Genomic DNA, 18,860 nt, shown 5'->3' on the forward strand with positions numbered 1-18,860 from the left:
ACTAGGGACTTACATAGTTGCACCAGTATGCCAATTGTGGGTGTAAACACTTTACCAGCAACCAAATTTAGAGGAGAGAGCACAAACCCTAGGGTCCTGATTAGTGAGATCCCAGTGAACTACGGTCTAAACACACTGACAGGCAAAAAGGGGGGTAACTATGCTAAAAAGATGGCACTTACCTACAGCCAAGACAAGATCCACTACAAATCACATCACATAACATCATGATATTCCCGGACTAGACAAGAATGGTTCAGTTGTCAATTCTTCACTGAATCGAAACCACCCCTAAGAGAACTTAAAATTCAGTACATGCTACTTTATCAGGCATGCCTGAGAGTAGTTTATAATTCACAAACACTATTCTTTGATTCCCATGAAGAAGTCTTCACCTGGACAGACGAAACGGTGTCGCTGAAACCACAACCACCACCTCCCCTGGACTCTGACTTGTCTCACAGCAACATGCGGGCCCTCCCGGCCAAATCTACTGGAAAGCGTAGAAATAGATCCCGATTGTCCTGGAGGAACACACACAGAAATGATGTGCCATAACCTCTTGTCTAGAGATGAAAATCGCACCATATGAACTTAATACTACTCCACCGCCTGGGAACCGAAGGCCCTGAAATGATGGTTACTTGGGTGTATGCCTGAGTGAAATACAGCGTAGAACACATCTTATGACTGCACATTCCAGAGATTCAGGCACACTCTTTCTTGAACATTTTTCTGTTGTTGACACGGAGTTTCGCATCAGTATATGCCCGGAGGCAGAACATAAACTCAGTCCAAATCATTGAATTCACTGAGGCACTGAAACCACGATTCCTGGCTGATGTGTCTCGGGCCCTCTAGACGAGGCCATAACAGAAGATGAAATTTCAGGGGCCCTTACTGAGATGAGAGTGGGGAAGGCCTCACTGGATACCCCAGCAAATTGTTTAAGGCATTCATGTCCCAATTGAAGAAACATCTTTTTTAAGATTCATTTGGCGCAGGAGGAGGTGACTCTCCCACTAGACTAGAGACATGCTGAGATCGTAGTCTTTCTTAAGCCTGACCTACCTCCAGGAGAGCACGCCTCCTACCGTCCAATTTCACTTTTCAACCTAGAGGTGAAGATTCTAGCCAAAACATTAGCTACCAGACTAATGAAATGCATCTTCGACCTGGTCCACCCTGACCAGGCGGGCTTCATGCCTCATAGAGGCACATGCCACAATGTTCCACGGGTGTGTAACGCATTGGCTCTGGCAGACCGTCTGGTCGGCCAGCAGTGGTTCTGTTGGCCAATATGGATACAGCTTTTGACTCTGTTGATTGGGAGTACCTCTTCGCCCTCTTAGAGCCCCTAAATCTGGGCTCCAGATTTTTATTCTATATTCATATGCTATATACTGATCTCACTGCAATGGGCTGGGTGGCCAGCGAGGTGTCTAATCCCTTTCAGATATGTCGGGGGACACAACAGGGGTGTTCGTTGTCCCCACTGTTGTTCGCCCTTGCCATAGTCATTAGCCACATGGGCATGGGCCGATGCCCAAGTACGAGGCTTTGAGTGGAATACAACACTGTCTGATGAGATCTTGTTCTTCTTGACAGACCCTGCAACCTCTGGACCCAGAATTCTTCAGAATATGCAGATCTTTGGAGAGACCTCTGGGTTATATTTGAACACCGCAAAATCTGCGGTGTTTGCAATCGGGGATAGTGCCAGGACCCTGGGTTGGGTGTCTGGTTTGACTCTGGCTACAGGGGGGTTTAAATACTTGGGTATGTATGTTTTGCCAGAACTAGTGTGGACAGGTAACCTATCATCAACACTCGCGCGTCTCAAAAAAGAGGTATAGAATTGGACCCTACTACTGTTGTCATAACTCGGCAGGTCAACGATCTTTAAAATGGTTTCATTACCTCGACTACTATATCAGCTTCAGAATTATCCCTACACGATTCCTGTGCCGTGGTTCAGACAGCTCACTGTCCTTCTGTTGTGTGTACATTTGGGGAGAGGCATGACACGGATTGCCCTCCGCACATGTTTTCACTCCACATACTGCTGTGGCATTGTCGCAGCTGATGTAGAATCATACTTTGCTGGCACTCACTTACAGATCATCAATGACTGGTAGTATAGTCCCCGGAACAACGGACTACGACTCCTTATTATACTACTTATATAGTAATATGAAGACAAGGTTGTTGCCACCAGCAACACAAATCATGATACACACCTGGAGACAGTCACTCTGGTGGATGAAATGGTGGGGGAGGCTGGCCCGCTGGATACCCTTATGGCATGGTACCTTACTACACCTATTGGTCCTCTTGAAAGGTTTCCAGAGTTGGGATTATATAGGAATATTTGCACTTGGCTATGTCATGCACAGTACAACCCTTAAATCATTTCAAGGGATGGAAAGGGAATATTAGCTACACCGCAGGCAATTCTCCCAATACTTACAATTATGCCACTCCTTATCCCTATACCGCAGAGACATACAGGACCTGCCAGAATTTAGGCCATTAGAAGGGAAACGCCTGATGGGAGATTTGGGAGCCCACAAAATCACACAAGTATATTGATCTCCAATTACTCACAGGACCACTAGTCTATCATTCCTAAGGCAGGCCTGGGAGGAGGACGAAGTTACCCTTGACAATGATGATTGGGCCGATGCCTTGATGACCCCCCCCCCCCCCCCGATCGGCTGCCATCTCTCTTCGCCTCTGCTTGGAACATTTCAAATACCCCCACAGAGTATATTTTACTCTGCACCTATTGTGGCGCATGGGTGTAACAGCCTCCCCATGTGCCTACACTGGAATAGAGGGGAGGGTACTTTCCTCCATACGGTATGGAGTTGCATCACACTTGAGAACTTTTGGCGGGGTGTGGGCACCTGCCTCGGGAGGGTGCTCTCCTGGTATGTTCCGCTAAACCTCAAAATAACCCTTCTACATAGCACAGAGGGCGTTGGCAGAAACAGCTATAAACAACAGCTGTTATTTGTAGGTCTCACACTAGTGAAAATATACATTGCCAGATTGTGGAGGGCAGACACCCCTCCACTTCTGTGGGTTTGGACAACTGTATGGGCCTTTAGGTGGCCATCTATCAAGCTCGAGGCCGTCCACAGAAACATCCCAAAATATGGCAGTGCTGGGCTGTCTATGGAGGCATTGTCTTAGCACCTATTGACATCCCTGCATGAAAGTTGGACACGAAAATAAAGGGCTGTGGATCAATTACACCTATAAAATGTCACATGCAAAATAAATTGGTCTTCACAGTGCTGAGGGGTTAGTGGGTGGGTGGTGCAAAATTCAGTGTCTGTTATTGTGTTCTTGTTGAAAGTAGATAGATAGATAGATGGCTTTATTCGGCAAAATAATACCATCAAAGCTGATAAAGAAAGACATCATATTAAAAAAGTATTAAGATAAGTGGATGAAAATGACAACATAAAACAGTACATCAAACACCTCAACCCTCATTTAAAATACATCAATTGAGTTTGAAAGAAAATGATCAAATGCATAAAAGTAACAATAAATAAATACAGTCCACAGCACATAAAACTCATTTAAATCTCGGCACAAAAGATTAGCTTCAACTGCTATTACCAGCTCATGGCGAAGTGGTGTTAAATTGAGTGGCATACTCCTGATTTCAGAAATTTATGTCTGATTGGCCATATGGCCTCCAGAAACTTCGCCAGTGGACATGCCACTTCGCCATGGGAATTTGATTTAAGAATCCAAAAAGCTACTGACCCACTTGCAAAGCACATGGATCTACAAAGTGGAATGAGCCAACGTGCTCTTTGCTTGCAATACGAAGGGCAACAAAATAATACAAGTGCTCAACAACTCCACATCCCATTGGGCATAAAACACTGTCACAACCCGAGTTGGGCCATTTCCAAGTAAACGAACAGAGTGGTAGTGTTCCCAACCTAAATCTAATAAAAAGTGGTGGTGCAAAAGGGGAAACAATCATGTCCATAAAATTCTCAAATTCATAGTGGCACTTCAAGGATAAAAACCTATTAGTTAAACTGGGTGAGGGAACCTCTGCTAGTTTTTCCACTTGGACTTTCAAACAGTATGCATCCTTCACAAGATGAACAGCGTTTTTTGGGAGATGTGCAGGATCCAACCAGAAACTGCTCAATCCAAGAGCGAAGAGAGATTCTTTCACATATTTACACCACCTAACCCTTTTTCAGACTTGCGCGCTCACTAAGGTACTAAGCCCGGCTCTATGTGGGCCAAAAATATCAGAGGACCATAACCTAAGCCAGTAAGTCAATGGCTGTAAGGTGGCGGTATGTGAGATAGAATAAAGGTTTAGATCCAACCCAATGGGCAAGATTGGAGAGCTTGCAGGAATTTTTAATAGCATTTTCAAAAAGGAGTTTTCAGCTTTCTCCAGATCGTTTAGATTACAATAACCCCATAGCTCTGCACCATATAATACTCCACCCCTGGCCTGGGCTTTATATATTTCTAATGGAAGAGTGATTGCAAAACTAGGGGATTTGGCAACGTATCGCAAAATGCATCCCGATTTCTGTTTTAAACTCATAATGGACTTCGCTAAGTGTGCCTTCCATTTCTGGGAGTTCTCCAACCTAACACCCAAATAATCAAAATCAAAAACTCTTTCTAAGGCCTCGCTTTCCAAAAATATTTTTTTCCTAGCCTTTTGCTTGGGGTCACCAAGCACCATATACTTGGTCTTTACAAAAGCATGTGAACTTATCTAACAGTTAGGCCGGAGGCAGTTTGCGATAATAGCAGAGTATCATGTGCAAAGAGCAGACACAGTACCCTTTCTCCCACAACCTTGGGGGCATCACTGTCACAATCCATTAGGTAGGGGATACAGGCGTTGATAAACAGTAAAAAATAGAGTAGGGGCCAACACACATCCCTGTCTGACTCCTCTGCATACTGCAGTCTCGCCTGTTAGTTCTCCTTGCGTCCCCCATCTAAATCTGGCATAGCTCCCTGAGTGCAACTCCTTAATCAGATTTAATAAGGGGCCCGGCACTCCAGCTTTGTTCAGAACTCCCCACAGTTTCCTACGTGGGACCAAATCGAAGGCAGACTTAAGGTCGAAAAAGGCGACAGTTTCCTGGCCTCCACATCCACTACCCTCCATTTGATTGTGAGGAAACGAGAAGTCTGGTCAACCGTACTGATCTTTTGTCGAAAACCAGCCTGTAAATGACTCAATACTTGATTGGCATCTATCCAGTCCTTTAATCTACCCAATACCTGATGACAAAATATTTTTTGTAAGTTGTCCAACAAACTAATGTGTCTATAGTTTACCGATCGCCCCCTTTTACATTTTTTTATTACAAATAGGGACAATAATTGCTCCCCTCCAGGTTTTAGGATAGTTGCCACTTTCTAAAACGGCATTGGACATACTATTTATGTAGGGACTCCAGCAGACAGGATCAGATTTAAAGAGATCCACTGGTATACCATCCAGTCCAGGGGCTTTACCTGGTTTTTGGGCCCTACGAGCCAACTCAGTTTCCTTAAGGGAGAAGGGAGTAAGGCTGGATGTAGGAGGCAATTCCTCAATGAGATCATTTTCAAGGACACAAGCAATGATGGGATCATGACTGTATAATTCGGTAAAATGAGCAGTCCAAACCTCAGAAGGAATATGTGTAGGAGGCTGGACTGGCTTGTTGTGGGTACCAAGAGGTACTTACACCTTGCACCAGGCCCAGGTATCCCTTATTAGTGTAGAGGGGTGTCTAGCAGCTTAGGCTGATAGAAAAGGTAGCTTAGCAGAGCAGCCAAGGCTGAACTAGGAGACGAGTGAAGCTCCTACAGTACCACTAGTATCATATGCACAATATCATAAGAAAAAACAATACACAGATATACTAAAAATAAAGGTACTTTATTTTTATGACAATATGCCAAAGTATCTCAGTGAGTACCCTCAGTATGAGGATAGCAAATATACACAAGATATATGTACACAAAACCAAAATATGCAGTAATAGCAATAGAAAACAGTGCAAACAATGTATAGTCACAATAGAATGCAATGAGGACACATAGGGATAAGGGCAACACAAACCATATACTCTAGAAGTGGAATGCGAACCACGAATGGACCCCAAACCTATGTGACCTTCTAGAGGGTCGCTGGGACTGTAAGAAAACAGTGAGGGTTGGAAAAATAGCCCACCCCAAGACCCTGAAAAGTGGGTGCAAAGTGCACCTAAGTTCCCCAAAGAGCACAGAAGTCGTGATAGGGGAATTCTGCCAGGAAGACCAACACCAGCCCTGCAACAACGATGGATTTCCTGACAAGAGTACCTGTGGGACAAGGGGACCAAGTCCAAGAGTCACGATCAAGTCGGGAGTGGGCAGATGCCCAGGAAATGCCAGCTGTGGGTGCAAAGAAGCTGCCACCGGATGGTAGAAGCTGTGGATTCTGCAAGAACGACAAGGGCTAGAAACTTCCCCTTTGGAGGAGAGATGTCCCACGTCGTGAAGAGTCGTGCAGAGGTGTTTCCGTGCAGAAAGACCGCAAACAAGCCTTGCTAGCTGCAAGGGTCGCGGTTAGGGTTTTTGGATGCTGCTGTGGCCCAGGAGGGACCAAGATGTCGCCAATTGTGTGAGGAGACAGAGGGGCGTCCAGCAAGACACGGAGCCCACTCAGAAGCAAGCAGCACCCGCAGAAGTGCCGGAACAGGCACTACGAAGTGGAGTGAACCGGAGCTCACCCAAAGTCACAAAAGAGGGTCCCACGACGCCGGAGGACAACTCAGGAGGTCGTGCACTGCAGTTTAGAGTGCCGGGGACCCAGGCTTGGCTGTGCACAAAGGAAATCCTGGAAGAGTGCACAGGAGCCGGAGTAGCTGCAAAACATGCGGTTCCCAGCAATGCAGTCTAGCATGGGGAGGCAAGGACTTACCTCCACCAAACTTGGACTAAAGAGTCACTGGACTGTGGGAGTCACTTGGACAGAGTTGCTGAGTTCAAGGGACCTCGCTCGTCGTGCTGAGAGGAGACCCAGAGGACCGGTGATGCAGTTCTTTGGTGCCTGCGGTTGCAGGGGGAAGATTCCGTCGACCCACGGGAGATTGTTTCGGAGCTTCTAGTGCAGAGAGGAGGCAGACTACCCCCACAGCATGCACCACCAGGAAAACAGTCGAGAAGGCGGCAGGATCAGCGTTACAAGGTCGCAGTAGTCGTCTTTGCTACTTTGTTGCAGTTTTGCAGGCTTCCAGCGCAGTCAGCAGTCGATTCCTTGGCAGAAGGTGAAGAGAGAGATGCAAAGGAACTCTGATGAGCTCTTGCATTCGTTATCTAAAGAATTCCCCAAAGCAGAGACCCTAAATAGCCAGAAAAGGAGGTTTGGCTACTTAGGAGAGAGGATAGGCTAGCAACACAGGTAAGAGCCTATCAGAAGGAGTCTCTGACGTCACCTGCTAGCACTGGCCACTCAGAGCAGTCCAGTGTGCCAGCAGCACCTCTGTTTCCAAGATGGCAGAGGTCTGGAGGAGCTCTGGGCACCTCCCAGGGGAGGTGCAGGTCAGGGGAGTGGTCACTCCCCTTTCCTTTGTCCAGTTTCGCGCCAGAGCAGGGCTGAGGGATCCCTGAACCGGTGTAGACTGGCTTATGCAGAGATGGGCACCATCTGTGCCCATCAGAGCATTTCCAGAGGCTGGGGGAGGCTACTCCTCCCCAGCCCTGACACCTTTTTCCAAAGGGAGAGGGTGTAACACCCTGTCTCTGAGGAAGTCCTTTGTTCTGCCTTCCTGGGCCAAGCCTGGCTGGACCCCAGGAGGGCAGAAAACTGTCTGAGGGGTTGGCAGCAGCAGCAGCTGCAGTGAAACCCCCGGAAAGGTAGTTTGGCAGTACCCGGGTCTGAGCTAGAGACTCGGGGGATCATGGAATTGTCTCCCCAATGCCAGAATGGCATTGGGGTGACAATTCCATGATCTTAGACATGTTACATGGCCATGTTTGGAGTTACCATTGTGATGCTATACATATGTCGTGACATATGTAGAGTGCAAGCGTGTAATGGTGTCCCCGCACTCACAAAGTCTGGGGAATTTGCCCTGAACAATGTGGGAGCACCTTGGCTAGTGCCAGGATGCACACACACTAAGTAACTTAGCACCCAACCTTTTCCAGGTAAAAGTTAGACTTATAGGTGACTTATAAGTTACTTAAGTGCAGTGGTAAATGGCTGTGAAATAACGTGGACGTTATTTCACTCAGGCTGCAAGGGCAGGCCTGTGTAAGAATTGTCAAAGCTCCCTATGGGTGGCAAAAGAAATGCTGCAGCCCATAGGGATCTCCTGGAACCCCAATACCCTGGGTACCTCTGTACAATATACTAGGGAATTATAAGGGTGTTCCAGTATGCCAATGTAAATTGGTGAAATTGGTCACTATCCTGTTAGTGACAATTTGGAAAGAAATGAGAGAGCATAACCACTGAGGTTCTGGAATAAGAGAGCCTCATAACACAGGTAACACGTACAGGACACACTTATGAGCACTGGGGCCCTGGCTGGCAGGGTCCCAGTGACACATACAACTAAAACAACATATATACAGTGAAATATGGGGGTAACATGCCAGGCAAGATGGTACTTTCCTACAATATGACAATCAGGTCTTGAATTGTCACCACGCATATTTCTGGCTACCAGGGTCCAAAAGCGAAAAAGAGTCTTTATCCCTAGCCGCCATCAATAGTTCCTGCCACAATGTTTCCTCCCACAAGTGTTTACTGGACTTAATAGCAGATGTGTATTCGCGCCTAGCATGCATTATCTCAGTTCTGTCTTTCGATTTAATAGCTCGTAAGAGATTGCTCTTGGCATCCTTACATGTTGAAAGTATAAGAGGTTTGCATTTTATTTTCCTGCACTATTTTAGAGGCCAATTTGGCCACATGTCAATGCTAAAACTCCATAAAATTTGTTATGAAAAAAAAAAAGAGAAACTCAAAGGATTGAGTATCACGGTTTGTATTCACAGCAGGAATAAGAGTAACTTTGGGGCAGCTTTAATGTTACTCTGAGAATGTACAATTGGTATATGGTGGACAAATAGTGCTTGTGAGAGAAAAAATGTGAAAGGCGCATATGATGCACTTGAAAATGTGAAAAAAACAGCAAGAGGGCATTGTTTTAATATGGTACAAAATATGAAGACTAGAGGACACACTTTTACAGTCGCATGTTAAGTGCCCGAAGCTGTAAATCCTCGGTTTTGTGTTGACAGCGTTCCAACCTGTATTACGTCAGATCATGACCAGGACAAAGTTTTGCACAAAAATAAAATATGGTGGAAAACAAAAGGTATATGTTTGTTTTGGTGAGAAGCGTCTCGTGGAGCAATACCAGGCACGTTTGAGGGCGCATGACACTAAACAGCGTGGGTATCCTCTGGATGTCAGTTAATCGGCCAGAACCACTGACTTCAGGATACAAAGGAATTGTCTATATGGTAATCCACCCAGTAGGCCTCCAGGGTGGTCACTTGAGAAAAGAAGAGTGTTCCTTTCCATGGGCTTTCTCTAAAGTGATGTTCCTATTTCATTCTCATGTGTTTGAAGAGTGAAGTCAAGGAAGCATAGGTTATCACTCATTTTGTCTCCACCTTCTGCCCTTCACACAATAAGGTTAACAAGATAATAAAGAGAAAGTGTGAAATTCTACTCACCGACACACCTTTTTGGAACCCTCTCTGTTCTCTTACAGAAAAGGCAGTAACCTGGCTGACCATTTGTTACATGCCATAACCTGGAACCCTAAGGCTTGCAATACCCAATACATCATGACACCTTGAGGTCTGTCACAACTGAAGGGGCATTTCACATGCCAGAATTGCATCTTGACTTTACTGTTTACTGGGTCAGATCTCTACGGGCCACACACAGATAATGAGATGCTGTGGATGATGAATGAGGATGAAACACTCATGGCTGTAGGCCTCAAAGAAAAGCAAAAAAATATTTGTCGCAAAATAGTCATCATGGCCGCTGTTTCCATTGAAGAAAGAGGGTTCAGTTCCCCCCAAATCATCTTATCAATCCAAACCCGAAGGCCTTCACTAACAGACTTCATACCAAAGAAGGTCTGCTAGAGAACATCCTTACAGCTGCACTCTTTCCTATCAGGGTAAAACCTTCTCATTCAAGGCACTTGTCTGCCTTACTTCCTTTCTTCTTACACCTGCTGTGGGTGGGAGTGTCTCAAATCACCTCAAAGATTAATAAAATATTACAACCGGCAAGTGAGTTTTGTATATAGTACAGTTAAACACTCCTGTTCACAACTCCTCCGCTTATCACTTCACAACCTGCCCTATGAGTCCAGGTGTGAAATTGAAAAAGTGTACTTGTCAGAGCAGAACTGTGGTTAGAAAGAACACCTGTAATTACATTAGTGGTGTGATTTTGAGAGCAGTTTGATGCTCTGCCAATATCTGAATACAAGCAAAATATTATGTGAGATGGATAACACAACCACAATGCTCTACTTAGACAAAAATGGTGTCACCAGATTCAGGATCCTTTCTCTAGAAGCTCATACTATCTGAAATTGGTTCCAGGCAAGAAACCTGTCTATAAAAGCAGTTCCTGTCAAAGACCTTCAAAACTCCTAAATAAATTTTCTCAGGAGATAGTTTGTAGAAATGTCTTCAGAGACTGTGTCCTACAGGGCATAATATCACAGAAATATGTTCCTCAAATAGACATTTTTTCAACATTTTAAAATGCCCAAACTTCGTTTCCAGAGTTTGAGAAGTGGAATTTCCTGCAGTTCCCCTTTGATAGACTAGTCCAATCATTTTTCTACACTTTTCTACCAGTATCACGGACTCCATTAGTCCAAGTTAAATTGAGCTATTCTCATTGCGCCGAGTGGCAGACAGTGGTGCTTTCCAGTGCTGCTTCATCTGTCTTTAAGACGTAAGAAGAAGCTTGAAAGCCAACAAAGTTGTTAACCAGGATGCAAGGCCATGACATTGAATTTGTCAGCATGGCTCCTCAAGTAATGCAAAAAGTACACCTAAATCTACCATAAGAGTGTATGAATATCCTGAAGGAGGCGAAAAGGCTATCTACAACCAACTACGAGAACATCGTACACCTTTCAGTGGAAAAGACTCCATCTATTGTGTATTCATAACCATAGTTCAGTGTCCTGCTAAGAAAATGTGATTATTCTGTACTCTCCTTACTTTATCCAATCAAACATACAATTTTCCACATACATTGGGTGGCTGTTAACGCATACAGGTACAGTTCTTCTCAAAGATCTTTCTTTACGGTTCCTTTAATAAAATAATTTTTGGAAGGATTAAACAAAACCTATTGTTGGTCGGAAGCTGCCCCCACCTTTGATTTGCAGATGAGCATCCTGCCATGGATAAACCAACTCTAGTTTTCACTTCCCAGTGTACATGGCATTCATGTGTGCTTGCTGAGAGCTAGGTTGTGTGAAAAGTTCTGCAACCCAAAATGTGATCGCAATGTGGAGGGTGCGCCATGCGTCTCTTCCCAGGACAATGGACTACTGTCTGTCCTGGGACATAAATCATGGTGGAAGCATACTGTTTTTCTCATCTGTAGTACAGAACAGGCCTTTGTCTGTTCTTTAAATGTGACATGCTTACAGGCCTCACTTGGATAAAATTCTACTACCATGAAGTCCTTGATTCTTGCAATGTCGTCCCCATGTGAGTGGTTGTGCATGCAAAGTATACATGGTGTGTGGTGACTGGTAGTGCGACTCTGTTGATTGTCAGTGTGTGATTGTGAGGCCTGTGGGATCCATTTTGGTCACAATCACCCCAGACTGTTTTTGATCTTGTGAGGCCTCTTAAATGAGGCATACCTTGGATCATGTGATGCAGAGAGCAGGTGTACCACTGACTCTTTTATAAGAGGCCTGCCGGTTGTCTCTTTCTGAGCACTGCCATTTGGCTTGATGAAGGATGTGGGGAGTTTGCACAGAGGGAATCATTATGGCAGGGCCTCAAACTTTGTCTCTTCCAGAGGTGCTATTCCCAAAGGCCAAAGGCTTCTCGCCCAAAGGCCGATGGCTTCCAGGTGCTTGATATTCATGCATGATTGTGCAGATGTTGTGGGTGCTCGACTTAGATGCCTGTTGTCACAACCTGATGTGGTAACCATCACCTTAAGCAAAGACAGTGTCTGATCTGCAGATGAGAAATAAACTGAGGGAATTGTTTTGAGCTGAATCTAGGATCCTAACAGTAGAATCAACATTCTGTTATTACAACATGACTATAAAATTAGTACTAGCTCTGTGGAGCTCCCATTTTCTTGCTGACTGGGGAGATGATACTCCACAAGTACCAGACGAATTTCTAAGATCCCTTGCTGGTGTTGCTGTGAGCAAGCCACCCAGAGCAGAGGTGAGGTGACACTACCTGAAAAGTCTGCAGGGAGTTGCTGGAGAAGCTGAGGGTCTTCCTTCTTAAGAGTCTAGCTGCACCATTGCTGGAGTAGACTGCCCAGAGGAGTCCAGCTGCCGTTCCCAGATGGACGGGACAGCCCAAAAGTGTGTACCAGTGAGGTAGGGATGCAGAGACTGATCTTAGTGTAGAGTGTCTTAATACTTCCCAATCATTGATTAAACCACAAACCAGCACACTGCATCAACCAATGAGAAGTTAAGACATTTCTGCCCCTCAGCTCCTAAAGACTACGCTTCGTACCTGATATACCGTGCACATTCTGCTGGAGAGCTGAGGATCACTGAAGACCACTGTGAAGTGGGCTTTTCACATGTTTGAGGAGGGAGGGTTTTTTGTTTTGGGCCTGTTCCACTGCTGGAGCTTGCAGCCACACCTGCTGATGAATCAAGGTCTGCACTGAGTTCCAAAACAACATTGCAGGAAAGCAGGACTTTGTGCTTGAGACCATGTTCCCATAATTCTCGGGTGACTCTTGCACTGTGCACATGTGCTCAACAGATATAAGGGTTCTTTAGTTTAGGAAAGGCCACGGTGGGAGTGGCCAGTGACCTGGGGCGTTGAAGGACTAGCCTACGGGGTTACAGACACAGAAGTCTTCTTACAATGTTTATACTGAGACTGCACCTGTAAGATTATTCTAAGCCTGATACTTTTTTGTCAATTTGTCTTGTACTACCTGTTATAGAACATAGGGGGTTATTCTAACTTTGGAGGAGTGTTAATCCGTCCCAAAAGTGACGGTAAAGTGACGGATATACCACCAGCCGTATTACGAGTTCCATAGGATATAATGGACTCGTAATACGGCTGGTGGTAAATCCGTCACTTTTCCGTCACTTTTGGGACGGATTAACACCTCCTCCAAAGTTAGAATAACCCCCATAATCCTCTAAGGCATATTGGTTTGTGTTGTATTACATTTTAGTAATTTTGGTCTGTTTTATTTAAAAAAAAAAAAAAAAAAAAAGAAGAAAATAAGCATTGGAGTAGCAATCAATATTGCTTGCTCTCGGTCTATATCTCCCTTTGAAGCCGCACAATGCTCACCCTTGCTACTATGAGTGTCACGTGTTTGTGGTGCCTTAACTGGTCAGATCCCTCGACAGCAGTGGCACAGGCCTCTTCATCCGTGGTTGTGGCCCAGTAACACCTGTTTGTTCCCACAGGGGTTCTGACATTTACCCTCCCATACAGCAACCTTCTCCTCCAGGAGAGTTCAGTTTGGTCCTTTCTAAACTAATGGCTTCTCCTTTTGAGTCTGTCTATTAGGTGTTGTTGCTGCATCACAGCTGGAAGGCTGTTCATCTAGTTGCCTTTACATTGATCTGCAGAGCAAGCTAACTTCGGACTCTTTCTGAAGTGGAACCTTACACAGTCTTTCGCCATGATAGGCTCGTAATGGGAACGCATCCCAATTAGCTGGTTATGCCCCGAGTATTTTTCTCATTTGGTAGCAACTTTGGACAGGTCTCAGACTATCGCTAAGCACAGGACTCTTCAATGGCATAGACAAAGTAATTTTCTTCAACAGATTTCATAGTCTATAGTCATAGCCCTGCACAGTTCATGCTGCTAATGTCGAAGACCATGGTGCCTTACTTGATATGCCTATGTCACTCTTTTATACGATCCCAATACCATTATTAGTTTGGCACTCGCTCCTTCCCTAATGCCATCCGTAATTCGGGCACTACCTTAATAGTCGTGGTAAAAATTGCTGAGTTTGTATGGTATGGACCTAAGTGTCACTGAATCGGTTCTCTTCAGAGTCAAAAAAATAAATATTGACCTGTACCTTCTAACAATGAGACCCTCTTGAAGTAATTACTAAAAACATCTACATTCTCCAATAATTAGTAACAAAGTTTTTTAAAAAATTACTCCCAAAAAATTTGTCAAAACTTCTACATAAAATTTGAAAAAAACAGGGAAAAATTAGTTTGAACAGAGAAAAGCAAACTAGCAGAGATAAAGAAGATGCAAAGGAAGACGGAGAAAAGGGGAGTCCCGGACCTCCCTCCTAAGTAAAGCAAACATGCAAAGAAAATAATATAACAAAAGAAACCCAACGAAGATCAAAGTGAAGTGGGTCGGCAGTGGGGACAGTGAAAAAGGAAAAGAAAAAAAAAAAAAAAAAAAGATTGGATGCTAAAAGAAAAAAATGAGCTACACACAATTTTAAAATATAAAGGCAAGAGAGGACTGGATAAGAAATTCGAAGTACTAAAAATGAAGTAAATACTAAAAAAATGTAAACAATGAGTAGTAAAATATTTGAATACAATAGAAAAAAAACATTTTGATAAAATAAGGTATAGTCTTTGAAGAATATCTCTAGAATGTTTCAGGAGGTTTTTATGAAACTGATTCTCAAAGTCCCCACATTGTTTCTGAGGAACAAGAAAAGACAGTATTTCAGTCATTGAAAGTGCTTCTTCACTGAGATATGTTTGCTGGTCTTTAAAAGGAGCAACACAAAAGGATGATGGACGGAGTGCTGAACAATGCAAACACTCACCCCCAGTCACAGACCTGGGTTTAATCCATCGTTCTTTTGCTCACCATGCCACCCCAGTTTGGACCCAGCCATATGCAAATCAGTCTTGACCCTGTTCCTCATGGGAACAGTCCAGCCCGAAACGGTCTTTAAAAGTACACAAAGGGATTGACTGGAATACATCTATCATCTTGCATGTTTTCATATATCCATTTTTCTAGTTTAAATGTATGGTTTTAATAGCTCCGTTTTGCTATCGCACAAGTACGTTTTAGGGTTTGTAGTGATGCTTTGTTTCTGTCCATTCATAATGTTGCCATTCAGCAGCATCTGAAATTTCATCTATGTTTTGACAATTTATCAGCCTCATTGATAGAATCTGGGCATTTCTGGATTATTGGCTCTTTAAACCATCCTATTGGGGAGCGATGTTCTTAATTTGTAAAAGCATGACAAGAAATGGGTACTCCTCTCTCCTTGCCAACTAGTTGGCAGTTACATGACACGGTTGGCTGGATTGGAAAGAGCTTCTGCAAAAAAGTCATTTTAAGATACTTTCCCTTTACATGATCTTAGGCCCTGCCCTATACCAGTGTATAACCAACTGCCAACCCTGTTCCTGTTTTTCCGCTTAACAAAGATCAACATGTGTGAGCAATTTCATCATCTTTTCCTGTGATCTCTTATATGCTGTCATCCCTTCCTTGAAAGGGTTTTGTTGTATTGTTCTTATAATCAGTTTGCTAAGTAAAAATGCCCTCCATTTTCGATGTCTGCTTTTTAATGACTGGCTTCAGACACTGCAACTGTTGCACTATATATTTTTCAACAGCTTACACTCACAAACCAGCATTTTGTGCCTGGTAAATTGAGCATACTCTTCCCCTTATTTGAACAAGGATTTGTGTGATCTTACTAGGGTACTGTACACTGACTGTGCATGCAGTGCATGTCACACATAGATCATAGTGACCAAGCATGTTCTTTGAGTTAGAGCTGCCTATCATCATTTGTGTAAGGGCTGTTGTCTTTGTTCTGGGTTTTCAACTGCCTGTTCTTGAATAATGAACTTTGGTGTTGATCTGACTTCTAAACCATCATCGCATAAAAAGGATAGGTCTCTTGGCCAATCCTACAGTCTGCTCACTGAATGGCCAAGACAGTTTGCCTCCGGGACATAGAACCATATTTTCATTGTTGAGACTTCTGGTTCGGATAGAGTTGCAATCAGAGCACCTGGAACACTGAACCCTCTTCCAGTGCAGGCAGTTAACAATTCCAATGCCGGCCGTCACATTTCTTGGATGGTGATAGGGCTTTACCACTCTGTAATTAAAAAGGAAAGTACTTGTTATGAAAGGAAAAATATATTACACAGATAATCAAATGTTTTGTGAACTTCGAGGCAAGCATAAAAAAACAGCCATTTCAAAACAATGCATTTATTTTCGTGTGGAAAAGTTTGATATTTAGACATGTTTCAACTCGTCCAGGAAAAATCATTACTCTTTTAAAGGAGAATGATCTGACTGGGTTTGTTACCTCATTACCAGCCTTTCCACTGAAATGCGCTTCACATGGATAAAAACGACTTTTCATTTAACATGACCACTACCACAGCCTTGTTAATATTTAATCAAGTTGTATTAAAGGTCACATCAGTGTGGAAGTTTTGCTGATGAGAAAGACTGCCATTGTAATGTGATGAAGATGCACTGAAGTGACTTTCAAAGTTCTGATTGCGAACACACTTTTGCAAGCGATTTGCATTTCAGTCGCATTAGCATCTGTGCACACTGTCAGCGTTTATTACCTAGATGTTGGTAGTAAAACTGAAATAGGATTTGAACCAGCAGTTTCAACGAGAATGGATTATGACACCCTTTGCCCACCTTTCCGGGTAAACATACTCTCTTCTAAAAGCATCTTAAACGATAAATTATCAACTGATGGATAAAAAAGTCATTTGTAACTACAATTGTCGTGCATTTGGCAATGGTGACTTTAATTAATTCACAAGTCCTGCCATTGTCATTGAGACCTAATACAAAAGGTATCTGTGGAAATATATATATTTTTTAAAACTAACATGGCTGCTGATGGAAAATCTTAAGGGTCATCTACTCGTGCTGTTGTGAAAAAAGGAGCAAACCACTGACCCAGAGACTAAAAGATACTCTTACAAGTTAAAATTGTGTTGAGGATTTCCATGCCTGATATCAATGAATATACCACGATTGGTGATTATATAACAAACAGCACCAGAAAGCTGTGGCTTCAGGTAGGTAATTTTTTAATGTTGAAACTACAGGATCCAGGTCATTGGATTCTGAAACTACTGCAGTAAGTTTGTGAATAAATTCATGTTGGGGGATGCCCTTTTGAAATTTGAGCTGAAAATCCTAGGTAAAGTTTGCTGTATTCCACCTGGAAGAGGTTCATTCTGCAGTACTGGGTCCTGAGCATTCAGTTTTTAATGTTGGGTTTTGGGATGCCAGCAGAACAGCAGTGGGCATGGTATAGGCTTGTTCCCGATTTATATATGCCAGTTCCATATGCCGTACTGGTCCCAAAGAAGTAACAAAGTGAACTCAGTAATGAGGAATCTGTTGAAAATCTTTCCACACAAGCTCTAACTGTTTCTTTTCTTCGCAGTGACCACCACCAGCCCCCCAAAGACACTGTATGTCATGTCGGATGCCAAACTCTCTGCCCTAACAAGATCTGTGAGCCCAGGCGCCTCTTCAGCACCTCTGAAACCGGTGGCGATTCCAACCTCAATTAGTGTTTCTACTGGACCTGTGACCTTCACCACAGCTACCTTGGGTGGTGCAGGGAATCAACCATGTACCATGGTACTGTCAAAGGTGGGCTCTATGCTGCAGGGGATACATAAGGCTGTGATCCTCACTCCCACCAAGAACAGTGGTAACCAGGGCCTCCTTGGAGAGAAGGCAGTTATCCCAATGACTAGTCATTCCATGGACACTGTAGGTCGGGTGCCTTCGGTATTGGAAGATGGAAGCACAATTTTTCAGAGCCGTGATACTTTCAACAGACCTGGAATGTCCAACACAGCACCCACAACCACTATCATCACACTGACAGGCAGCACCATGGTCACTCCGTCTATCATTACAACTGTAGGACCCCTGCCTAGTCCAAAGCCATAGTCAAGAATGGTTACAATCGATAAAGACTGATGTGGAGCAAAAGACTAGCTGATTAAGGCTATGTGCTTTCTTTGTGCATTTACTTAATCACTATCCTCCAGTCTTCAAACTAACAACCACTCCGCTTTTCTCAGTCTGGTTTAAAATGTACTGTTGTCTGAATTCCCTTTTCTAAGCCTCATGTTTGCTCCACCTCTAACCATTACCAACTTTTCCAGGCTTTGTTGTCTTCCGAGGTTTCATTTTCCTCTACTACCTGTTTGTTTTTGTTTAATAAATATCTTGGTTTATTGAATTCATTGAACTTCCAGAGAAAATATCTATTTTTTCCATTAGTGCTATTCTGTACTGTTAAGTCTGACCAGGTCAGCTGTTTCTGTTTCTGTTTCATGTTGCAACTTCTGATTTGTTGAGTTTTCTATCAATTTATCCTACCAGATGGTTACATTTAGAGCAGTCCCAGGCTGCCAGTTTGACTCCTGGGGAAAAACATTAAATTAAAATTGCAGTTTCATTTTTATTCAAAAGTTGTTTTCTAAAATGAGAAGTCATCAAAAAACCTATGTAACTACAGCACCCACAAATAGGGTGACAAGCTCTTTAGGTTTGTGGGATCTATGGCTTTTCTTTTTTTTTTTTTTTTTAACAATTTCTTTTCCCCTATCCTT

The 18,860-nt window shown here is 43.6% G+C and overlaps 1 protein-coding gene across 5 annotated transcripts in view; it reads left to right on the plus strand.

Moving 5' to 3' along the window:
• Positions 1-18,496, plus strand: part of KANSL3 (KAT8 regulatory NSL complex subunit 3) — a 470,654-nt gene extending 452,158 nt beyond the window's left edge. For 4 of the 5 annotated variants that reach the window (XM_069214408.1, XM_069214411.1, XM_069214407.1 and 1 more), the window contains one exon: positions 17,675-18,496. In XM_069214408.1, the coding sequence (XP_069070509.1) occupies positions 17,675-18,192 (518 nt within the window). In that variant the 3' untranslated portion in view covers positions 18,193-18,496. The remainder of the gene's footprint in view (positions 1-17,674) is intronic. The other variant, XM_069214409.1, reaches the window with a different exon arrangement.
• Positions 18,497-18,860: the final 364 nt, after the last annotated feature.

Source organism: Pleurodeles waltl, chromosome 11 (assembly GCF_031143425.1).
Source record: "Pleurodeles waltl isolate 20211129_DDA chromosome 11, aPleWal1.hap1.20221129, whole genome shotgun sequence".
In the NCBI taxonomy this organism is placed as follows: domain Eukaryota; kingdom Metazoa; phylum Chordata; class Amphibia; order Caudata; family Salamandridae; genus Pleurodeles; species Pleurodeles waltl.